Raw genomic sequence first — 11,769 nt, 5'->3', positions numbered from 1 at the left:
GATAGCGGTAAGTTCAGAGGGTGATAGCAGTAAGTTTGAGGGAGATAACGGAAGTTCAGGGGTGATAGCGGTAAGTTCAGAGGGTGATAGCAGGAGTTTGAGGGTGATAGCGGAAGTTCAGGGGTGATAGCGGTAAGTTCAGAGGGTGATAGCAGTAAGTTTGAGGAGATGGCGGAAGTTCAGGGGTGATAGCGGTTTGCAGGGGTGATAGGGGGTGATAGCGGTTTGAAGTTCAGAGGGTGATAGCAGTAAGTTTGAGGGAGATAACGGAAGTTCAGGGGGTGATAGCGGTAAGTTCAGAGGGTGATAGCAGTAAGTTTGAGGGAGATAAGTTCAGGGGGTGATAGCGGTAAGTTCAGAGGGTGATAGCAGTAAGTTTGAGGGAGATGAAGTTCAGGGGTGATAGCGGTAAGTCAGAGGGTGATAGCAGTAAGTTCAGAGGGTGATAGGGGTGATAGCGGTAAGTTCAGGGGGTGATAGCAGTAAGTTCAGAGGAGATGATAGCGGTAAGTTCAGAGGGTGATAGCAGTAAGTTTGAGGGAGATAACGGAAGTTCAGGGGTGATAGCAGAGGGTGATAGCAGGTTTGAGGGAGATAACGGAAGTTCAGGGGTGATAGGGTAAGTTCAGATAGCAGTAAGTTTGAGGAGATAACGGAAGTTCAGGGGTGATAGCGGTAAGTTCAGAGGGTGATAGCAGTAAGTTTGAGGAGATAACGGAAGTTCAGGGGGTGATAGCGGTAAGTTCAGGGGTGATAGCAGTAAGTTTGAGGGAGATAACGGAAGTTCAGGGGATGATAAGCGGAAGTTCAGAGGGTGATAGCAGTAAGTTAGAGGAGATAGCGGAAGTTCAGGGGTGATAGCGGTAAGTTCAGAGTGTGATAGCAGTAGGTTGGAGGGAGATAACGGAAGTTCAGGGGTGATAGCGGTAAGTTCAGAGGGTGATAGCAGTAAGTTTGAGGGAGATAACGGAAGTTCAGGGGTGATAGCGGTAAGTTCAGAGGGTGATAGCAGTAAGTTTGAGGGAGATAACGGAAGTTCAGGGGGTGATAGCGGTAAGTTCAGGGGGTGATAGCAGTGAGTTTGAGGGAGATAACGGAAGTTCAGGGGGTGATAGCGGTAAGTTCAGAGGGTGATAGCAGTAAGTTGGAGGGAGATGGCGGAAGTTCAGGGGGTGATAACGGTAAGTTCAGAGGGTGATAGCAGTAAGTTCAGTGGGAGATAGCAGTAAGTTTGAGGGAGATGGCGGAAGTTCAGGGGGTGATAGCGGTAAGTTCAGAGGGTGATAGCAGTAAGTTTGAGGGAGATGGCGGAAGTTCAGGGGGTGATAGCGGAAGTTCAGGGGGTGATAGCAGTAAGTTTGAGGGAGATGGCGGAAGTTCAGGGGTGATAGCGGTAAGTTCAGAGGGTGATAGCAGTAAGATTGAGGGAGATGGCGGAAGTTCAGAGGGTGATAGCGGAAGTTCAGGGGGTGATAGCGGTAAGTTCAGAGGGTGATAGCAGTAAGTTTGAGGGAGATAACGGAAGTTCAGGGGTGATAGCGGTAAGTTCAGAGGGTGATAGCAGTAAGTTTGAGGGAGATGGCGGAAGTTCAGGGGGTGATAGCGGTAAGTTCAAGGGTGATAGCAGTAAGTTTGAGGGAGATGGTGGAAGTTCAGGGGGTGATAGCGGTAAGTTTGAGGGAGATATCGGAAGTTCAGGGGGTGATAGCGGTAAGTTCAGAGGGTGATAGCAGTAAGTTGGAGGGAGATAGCGGAAGTTCAGGGGGTGATAGCGGTAAGTTCAGAGGGTGATAGCAGTAAGTTTGAGGGAGATGGCGGAAGTTCAGGGGGTGATAGCGGAAGTTCAGGGGGTGATAGCAGTAAGTTCAGAGGGTGATAGCAGGAGGTTTGAGGGAGATAACGGAAGTTCAGGGGGTGATAGCGGTAAGTTCAGAGGGTGATAGCAGTAAGTTTGAGGGAGATGGCGGAAGTTCAGGGGGTGATAGCGGTAAGTTCAGAGGGTGATAGCAGTAAGTTTGAGGGAGATGGCGGAAGTTCAGGGGGTGATAGCGGTAAGTTCAGAGGGTGATAGCAGTAAGTTTGAGGGAGATGGCGGAAGTTCAGGGGGTGATAGCGGTAAGTTCAGAGGGTGATAGCAGTAAGTTTGAGGGAGATAGCGGAAGTTCAGGGGGTGATAGCGGTAAGTTCAGAGGGTGATAGCAGTAAGTTTGAGGGAGATAGCGGAAGTTCAGGGGTTGATAGCAGTAAGTTCAGGGGGTGATAGCAGTAAGTTTGAGGGAGATAGCGGAAGTTCAGGGGTTGATAGCTGTAAGTTTAGGGGGTGACAGCAGTAAGTTTGAGGGAGATAGCAGTAAGTTCAGAGGGAGATAGCGGAAGTTCAGGGGGTGATAGAAGTAAGTTCAGAGGGTGATAGCAGTAAGTTTGAGGGAGATAGCGGAAGTTCAGGGGTGATAGCGGTAAGTTCAGGGGGTGATAGCAGTAAGTTCAGAGGGTGATAGCGGTAAGTTCAGGGGGTGATAGCAGTAAGTTCAGAGGGTGATAGCAGTAAGTTCAGAGGGAGATAGCGGAAGTTCAGGGGGTGATAGAAGTAAGTTCAGAGGGTGATAGCAGTAAGTTTGAGGGAGATAGCGGAAGTTCAGGGGTTGATAGCGGTAAGTTCAGAGGGTGATAGCAGTAAGTTTGAGGGAGATAACGGAAGTTCAGGGGCTGATAGCAGTAAGTTTGAGGGAGATTGCGGAAGTTCAGGGGGTGATAGCAGTAAGTTTGAGGGAGATAGCGGAAGTTCAGGGGGTGATAGCAGTAAGTTTGAGGGAGATAAAGGAAGTTCAGGGGGTGATAGCAGTAAGTTTGAGGGAGATGGCGGAAGTTCAGGGGGTGATAGCAGTAAGTTTGAGGGAGATAGCGGAAGTTCAGGGGGTGATAACAGTAAGTTTGAGGGAGATGGAGGAAGTTCAGAGGGTGATAGCGGTAAGTTTGAGGGAGATAGCGGAAGTTCAGGGGGTGATAGCAGTAAGTTTGAGGGAGATAGCGGTAAGTTCAGAGGGAGATAGCGGAAGTTCAGGGGGTGATAGAAGTAAGTTCAGAGGGTGATAGCAGTAAGTTTGAGGGAGATAGCGGAAGTTCAGGGGTGATAGCGGTAAGTTCAGGGGGTGATAGCAGTAAGTTCAGGGGGTGATAGCAGTAAGTTCAGGGGGTGATAGCAGTAAGTTCAGAGGGTGATAGCAGTAAGTTCAGAGGGTGATAGCAGTAAGTGAATAAATGTTATTCTTTCTTTTTCTCTATGCAATGTCCTACAAGATCTTCAAGGACTTTTTTTTCAGTTTCTTATTCACATCTTTTGAATAATTAAATTGTTAAAAAGAGAGGAAATAAACAAATGCGAGCATGAATATTCAAACATCAGGTTCATTCCATATCGTTCCAGCTTCAAAAGCCTTTCGAAAACATTTCAACAGCATGCACAATCTGCTGTGCAGCTGTCGCCGTTTACTAATGTATACCCAGCTATATTCATTTATTCGTAGATATTCTTCAGAACAGAATTTATTCGTATGTCTTAGGGATCGTTTGCCCGCATATTTTGCATAGCTCAAGAATCCAAAAACATTTTCTCTACGTCTTGGTAAGTGCCCCCCCTGTCATGTAGTCTCAGAACAAATATCCAAGTGGCCGCATTTCATCAAGACGGTATTTGCTTTTTCAGCTTATCAGAGTATTTAAAAACCTAGAGATGTGGAAGACCAACTGGATCCATGCCGAAACAATTCAAACAACGCTCGTTGTGACAGCAAATGGACAAATGGACAAATGGACAAATCAAATCGGTGCCAAAAAAAGTTTAAAAGTCACCCTTATGAGCTAGTCTGAAGGAGGAGGCAAAGTCACAGACAAGTGTGTCATGCTCTGAAAAGATGAAGGTGAAGGTGAAAACTGTAACCTTTAAATAATTATGATAAATCTCATATATACTTCGAATGTAACTTTTATTTATTTGTTCTTGTCTAATTAGTGAGACTAATTGACTTGATTCGTAAAGGGATGTGTTGACTATGTGACTTGTCCGGGCCTCGTCCACAACCGGACACCATAAACCAAAGCGGAGCTATTCAGCAATTATTTCTTGAATCTTCGATAAAATGATAAATTATTCCTAGACGTTCCTGACATTTGTAACTTTTTATAATCATGGAAAATAAATTAGGCATGATGTCACATCTGAACATTTATGACGAAAGGAATCTGGCTTGTGACTCCAAATGCCCAGTTTACAGTGAATTCCATTTTATGTGGATTATATTTTTTATAATTCTATGAAACGAAATATCAAAAGAAGATAATAAAAGAAATTAAACGTCAACGTGCTTAGAAGTGTTCGAGAAGTTGAATTTGATTTCTGAATTAGGCTACTGGGATTATAGTAGGCCTATAATGCCGTTGCTAACAATAGTGAGAGCTCAAAATTGAGCAGTCTGGACTAAAATCTACACGTTGTGTATTTCTTTGTCCTTTAGTTGAATTGAAAGGGGGGCAGTAAGTCATTGTTCCGAATATATTTCCGACTTCTATTAAAGTGTATTTCTGTTTCTAATTCTAATTATTTTGTACGCAACATAATTTACTAAAGGCGTATTGTTTAAACATGGCCTTTAGGTTTGGATAAAATGTCGAAGTGTGCCTTGGTCCATATTTCAAATGTCATATTAAACTATGTATAATCTGTAGTGGATGGCAGGACACTGTAAATAATTAGTCGTGTTTAAGGTGTTTATATTTTTTGGTGAAAATGAATGGTTTGAATGTATTTATTACTGTAATAAGTAAATTGTATTTGTATCATTTCATTCTTAATATCATATCACGTCTCGTTTTGACTATCAGCTACATCGCAAGTTATCCAAACGAAGAAAGGTTTTATTAATTTTATATAATTGCTAAATGAAAATCAAGAAACTAAGTTTTTTTTTTGTTTGTACAAAACTGTGTATGTTGACCCACTATCAGGCTACGCACAGCTTAAAACCCAAGGTGTTTCTGCTTGTCTCAAAATGCCATAGAACCAACTGTTCAGCTATTGCTTAGATCCCCCGTTTTGACGTTTACCCATGTAAATCGTTCACTTAGACTACAATGGCTCTTATCGGGGCTAATTTGGCCTGTGCATGTTTTCCTTACAATTTACGTGGAACTTTAAGCGTTGGTGTTTTGTTGCAAGAGGATGACATCAATAACCAATAGGCAACAACATATGTCATTAAACTTGTTTTTATTTAACATTTAAAATCCCCAAAATAATCATCGTCATTGATTCATTTGAAATCCCATTGAAAATAAGTAAATAAATATCATTTAGCACTTTTTTTAAAATTTTTATATATATAAAACATAAAGAAGTGATCGTTCTTGGTGTCGTGCGGTGACTGGCATGCGTGGCAACACACAATGAAAATACAACCAAACACAAGAAAACAGCCATCGAGGCAGTGACAGTGACGTCGAAGAGAGAACACTGAAGGGACATATTATACAAGAGGCAGAGGAAGAAGCAGGTGCAACATGGTACCAGCTCTACGTGGCTGAAAGCAGACATGCTAACAACGGGGTCAATCCAAACATGAACCAAAAGGGCTTGATATAAAATCTCTCGTACTATATAAACAGAATTCTGAATCTACATATTTACAATCTACATTACCATTGTGCTCTCATCCAGTTTGCTAAATCTAAATAGTGTCTTTTAGTTTATTCGGTCTCGGAATGGGCTAGTCTTAAAGTTCAATAATGATCAAGAACATTACATTAAATAATGATCAAGAACATTACATTAAATAATTATCAAGAACATAAAAAAAGCCATCAGTAATTCCATGTGAATTGTGTATATTCCTGGCAGCCACAATGTAAGAAAGTTTTGCAACCAGTGAATTGATGGCCATTACTGAATATTAAAATGGCTCTTTTAAAGCACCTTTTATTAATTACGCTATATACTGTTACAAAATGCTATGTTAGTAGCGCTCTTCCAGTTTTTAGAAAGTAGGGAATTTCTGCTGGCTCAATCCAAAGCTAATTTCAGCAACAGATAAATAACATTAAAAAAGGTGTTTATATGGACTAAGATGCAGGGTGACGTCTACAGCCGAAAGTTATTTTCACTGTTCTCCTGCTCTCGTTCTATGATACGTGTTCCAAGTCATTTGGAGTCACTCGTCAGCCTGGACATGGTGACAGCGCTCATGCCGGACACATGTGGAGGTGGCACCTGGCACATGCTACACGGACAGGGCATCCCTGCGCCCCAGTGATGGAAACTGCTGCCCAAGGGGCCCGGACCGGCTGAGGGCGCCTTCAGGAGTCCATGGTGGGGTCTGATCGAGGTAAGACCCGTTGCTGAGAGAGAGGCTGCGGTGGAGACCGCAGGGGGAAGAAGTGGGTGGTGCACCGGGTGGGAGGCGTGGGAAACAGTCGGATGGCCGGGCAGTGGCCCAGTGTGCGCCATGGTCCCACAGGCGGAGGGGTGGAAGCTGCTGTGGTGTCCGCTGCCATAGATCTCACTGACCAGTCTCTTCATCTCCTCAAGCGAGTTGCTCAGCATCAAGATGTAGTTTCTCGCCAGGAGGAGAGTGGCGATTTTGGAAAGCTTGCGCACCGAAGGCCCGTGCGCGTAAGGCATAACCTCCCGGAGACCGTCCATGGCGATGTTGAGGTCGTGCATCCTCTTCCGCTCCCGGCTGTTGATTTTCAGTCGCATCCCCTGCAGCTCGTTCTCCGATAGCAGTTTACGGTCCTTCTTTGACAGCATTTTCAGAGTGATATCATCATCATCGTCGGAAAGGCTCCGCATGTCCGCGGGTATCTCCGGTGGAGAGTCGCTCTGTGTTGACGAGACAGTACCGGAGAAGCCTACCATATGCTTCTTCATCGCATGCAGAAACATATCGTGCACTTCGGGGGAGGAAGGTCGGCTAGACACTCGGCTGGTATCGGAGTCCATGATGATGCTCAGGTTTATTCAGACAGCGCAATAGTCTACGGAAGGAAAGTAAACAAACCATTTTAGCAATCAGAATTTTTTCACAACCACGCTATCATTACACGTTAAACCCGTGTGAATATTTCCTGATAATATACTTTCAAACTAATTAAATGTTCAATGCTGGAGTAACGAGAAGGTTAACAAACACATCCACGAAAGTTCAGGAGAAGGCTCTTGAGAAGTTCATTCTCAAATTAGGATTTGTATTTTTATGACAGAAATCATAGTTTGCTAAATGCCATGAGCCTACTATCAATATGATCCCGGAGAGCAGGCGTAAAACATACCGAGAGATGTAGAGCGCAGCTCGGTGCAGGGAAAAGTGTCGCTGTTGAATCCACTTGTTACTCCCCAATCACAACTGACAGCCCATTTGGCATGCACGAGCACGATGACATGGTTTTATAGCGGACTTAAGTATGAGACGGGGGGGGGGCAAGTCACCAGGACAATGCCATTGCTTTTCCGACTGCCTGTCATCCACCAATGGGCTGCTTGCGAACCGGGATAGGGAGGAGGCTTGGAGGAGTTAGGGGTTCTTCAAATCTGATGTCATTACAAAGAAATTGTAGCTTCGTTTAAAAGAATGAATTAGACACACTCTGCATATGGAATCTTGCGAGGGAATGACATTGTTGAGGCATGTAGATGTTTTAGTGACGGACAAGAAAGAAGTATATGCAAAAAAAACAAAAACACATTGGCCACCAGATCAGGAAATAATTGTAATTATATCAAATAAAAACGTAGGCTTTACGTCAATGAATGGAAAGTTTCATAGCCTATTTGGGGTTTTTTTCCTTGCTGAAAAACTTTGTTTAGAAAGAATCGAATTTTCGGTGGAAAAATAGAACGAGCTGTTTTATTTCTTAATATTTACACTTTCGCGATATCATCCTGTAGTATTTATATAAGATACCTGACTGAATGTTGATATAACTCCCCGATATCATCCTGTAGTATTTATATAAGATACCTGACTGAATGTTGATATAACTCCCCGATATCATCCTGTAGTATTTATATAAGATACCTGACTGAATGTTGATATAACTCCCCGATATCATCCTGTAGTATTTATATAATATACCTGACTGAATGTTGATATAACTCCCCGATATCATCGTAATATTTTCACCAATCCAGATGTCCTAATCCATGTTATAGGAAAGAAACAATACACGAGGATGTTGAAAGACAATATTCGATCACTGTAAATTAATGCAACTTTTCATTATGAAAAGCCGACTGATGAAACATTTTTTTACTTTTAATTAGCCAACATTTAAGATGATTTGTTTTGCTTGATCGTTTTCTAAACGATATGCTATAATTCCTCAGAAAATATAATAATACACATTATCATAATTTGACAGGACACTTCGATAATCTTTATTGTTTTTTTTGCTGTGAAATTAAAGCAATATTACAAACTCATTCAGGCTCTTTAATCAACGAATAATGATTAAGCTTTGTGGTGCAATATGCGAGTCTTCTGTCGTTAAACACACGCAACACACAACACACACACACACACTCCGCCCGCGCCCATTTAAAGGCGCTGATTACGGTTTGAGTTAATGCGGGTGGTTATTGTTTTAACCCGACGACCCCTTGAGCAACCAACAGCTGACGGCGTGAGCCAAGACTCAAGCCGTTAAAGTGCACGTTAACGTTAATAAATGAAGCGTGCAAAATTTGATTTTAACGGTTACGATCAGTAACATTTCAATGGGTCCAATATGGACTCACATCAGTGCAGGCCTTTTTTTGTGTGTGGCCAGTCGATAGAAGAGACAAAACAAGAGCTCTGACATAACTGAAGTTGACAAGGTCATTGTCCAAGAAATATGGAACAAGTCATAAATTAGAGGAAACATGAAACATGAAGTACATAGTATAATAATAATGATAATAATGATAATAATAATAGTGTCATTCATTATTTAGCTGTCCCTATTTATTTAAATGATCCTTAGTGACAAATGTTGTCAGTAAGATAATTGAGTTGTCCTTACACAATGTGGGCTAATCTACCGTGTTGACAATAAAATAACCTAACTATGCTGTATAGTACAATAATGTCACACGATAGTAAACTGACCGTATTATAATGTAAAATAAGTCAATAATGTAGCTACTGTGCAGTTATGTGGAATTGCGTGACGAAAGTATTATATTAAGCTGTGGTATTTTGTGACCCCACTTTAAATACGTGTAATGCACATTGTTGAGACCGATTGTAATTATAATATAGAACCTTCTGTAACAATTCTCACGCATTCTGTATAAAGTGTTTTTTGCTCACGGTCCAGGGGCGACCGGGTAGCCTAGTGGCTAGAGGACTAGTAACCGGAAGGTTACGAGTTCAAGCCCCCGAGCTGACAAGGTACAAGGTGTCCTTCTGCCCCTGAACAGGCAGTTAAACCCACTGTTCCCAGGCCGTCATTGGAAATAAGAATTTGTTCTTAACTGACTTGCCTAGTTAAATAAAGGTAAAATTAAAACAATTAAAAGTGATCACTCACACACTGGATGTGTTGCTTGTCATACGAATTTCCTTTGTCTTCGCAAAAACATTTTAAAACACTTATACAGACCATGTGTTCAGTTAACTGAGATATAGCCTCGTTTCTTTAACGTAGTTCGATGAACAACACATCCTGACAGTACAAGGCAAAAACACATATAAGTGAACCATATTGTGGCTCGTAGGTTATATGAGTAGGACCAGGCCTTCATTCATCCAGTGAGCAGTGTGGGTCCCCAAGACAGGTCACCCGTGATGCAAGTGGGTCCCTACAAGAACTAGGTTTGTGTGCGCGCTCCAAGGATTTAGCGAACGGGGAATCAACAAGCAGATGATACGGTACCTTGTAGAATATGCACCCTGCAGGCAACGCGCATGCGCACGGTGTTCTCACGGCCTCGTGTAATAAATGGCAGCATCAGGCAATGCGACGGGAAGATCCGCAACAAAAAAAAAAAAAAAGATATCACAAAATCAAGGTCGTCATTTGCATACTTTTGCTGTTTTCCTCTTTTCTTTTCATTAAACCAGGCTACTTATTGTGTTGTTTTGCTGTTTTTCTCCTTCTCGCGTTTGTCCCGTCTGTTTGCTTATTTACTCACACTAAATAAGATTATGCTAATTAGAACGGATAAGTGGCGGGTTTGTGGAGAAGTGGCATTTTAAAAACAGGGGAGTGCAGTTACTGCGCGAATGGTACCTTCATTAGACATTCCCATAATCTCACTTGTTAGAGAAGCCAATGGTTGCCTAATACATGCAGAGACTGTCTGGTTTTGGAATCATAGGGACTACAAAGACAGATATGGGCTAATGTTTGTGGTTATCCCCCCCCATATCATTAGGTAATGTCAGCTGGGAATGAGTATATCATTAGGTAATGTCAGCTGCGGGGCTGTCACAAGTCACAACCCAGAGATACTGATACTGTTTATGGCGTAATGATGTTGGACGATAAAAAAAGATGGGGGAAGAGAAGGTCTAACTTTCAACCACTTTTACAAAACTACCACAAAGGGCCTTCAGATTTTAACATTAGACCTCGTTCTCTCTCATCGGAGCGGCAGTGGTTAGAGCGTTGGACTAGTAACCGGAAGGTTGCAAGTTCAAACCCCCGAGCTAACAAGGTGCAAATCTGCACTGCACCTAGGCTGTCATTGAAGATAAGAATTTGTTCTTAACTGAATTGCCTAGTAAAATAAATCAATATTGAACATTATTGGGGGGCATACTCATTGCAGCACAGTTACCACACACTGGTTGCATCAATAATAATAAATAATAATAATAATATATGCCATTTAGCTGACGCTTTTATCCAAAGCGACTTACAGTCATGTGTGCATACATTCTACGTATGTTGTTACCATGTCATTTCAATGAAATTATGTTGAAACCAAGGTTAAAATAGACATTGAATTGTGCCCAGTTAGGGAACACCTGAATAGTTGTCGAATTTGGCATCGGCCCATTGCAAAACTCCCACGATGCAGTTACACAGTCACAGCCAGAGAACAATTTTCACATTTTCATTTCACAGATTAGGTGTGTAAAATAGAAATATGATAATAGTGTAGGGAGAATTAACTCGTCAACAGGTGGTTAGGCCCATGAGCCAAAGGCTCTTCAGAGTACAGAGATGACTCTTGTCTACTGCGGCTCTCTAAACCAAGTTGCTGATTGGAAAGCTTTTGACACCTTTAGGTAAATTGTCCTCCCTGTCTGCGCTGAGTGACTTTCCCTCGCGTGGCGAGCAAAGCTCTAATTCTCCGTAGTGGTTCTGTTGGCCCTCTGTCCTCAGTACATTACATTACAGTTTTGAGATAATGATGTTTCTGCCACTTCAGAGGACAATAGCGAGAGAGGACAGGAGAACGCAGCTGTTAGTTTGTCAACCACTTATGCTCTTCCACAAAATATTCACTTTAAAAAACTGTTGTTTTCTATGTATTTTGTATCGTTTTCTCTCTGTACTGGCAGGTCGTCTGCAAGTGTATGGCCTAACTTTACAATGCTAATGACAGCGACGGGAGGCTACAGAGAATACATGTGGCCTTACACGACGCTTCAGAATCTCTTATTTATTCATCTGCTAATCCTGCCTGGTGTTCCAAGGTAAACAAGCATGTCCCACGCCGGCCGAGGGGCTGTGGGGTCTGGGAAGCTTTGGGGGGACTGGGGGGGGCTGTGTGGGTTGGTAGGAAAC

The 11,769-nt window shown here is 42.6% G+C and overlaps 1 protein-coding gene across 1 annotated transcript; it reads right to left on the bottom strand.

Moving 5' to 3' along the window:
- Positions 1–5,246: 5,246 nt before the first annotated feature.
- On the bottom strand, positions 5,247–7,420 carry LOC118366689 (oligodendrocyte transcription factor 2-like). The gene is made up of 2 exons (XM_035749273.1): positions 7,321–7,420; positions 5,247–7,026 (listed from the first exon to the last, which is right to left on the bottom strand). The coding sequence occupies exon 2, from the start codon at positions 6,989–6,991 to the stop codon at positions 6,191–6,193; it is 801 nt and encodes a 266-aa protein (XP_035605166.1). The 5' UTR covers positions 6,992–7,026; positions 7,321–7,420; the 3' UTR covers positions 5,247–6,190.
- Between the last annotated feature and the right edge of the window lie 4,349 nt (positions 7,421–11,769).

Source organism: Oncorhynchus keta, chromosome 34 (genome assembly GCF_023373465.1).
Source record: "Oncorhynchus keta strain PuntledgeMale-10-30-2019 chromosome 34, Oket_V2, whole genome shotgun sequence".
Taxonomy (NCBI): Eukaryota; Metazoa; Chordata; class Actinopteri; order Salmoniformes; family Salmonidae; genus Oncorhynchus; species Oncorhynchus keta.
Note: the sequence above shows the minus strand (reverse complement) of the source record. Positions and strands in the feature narration are given on the sequence as shown.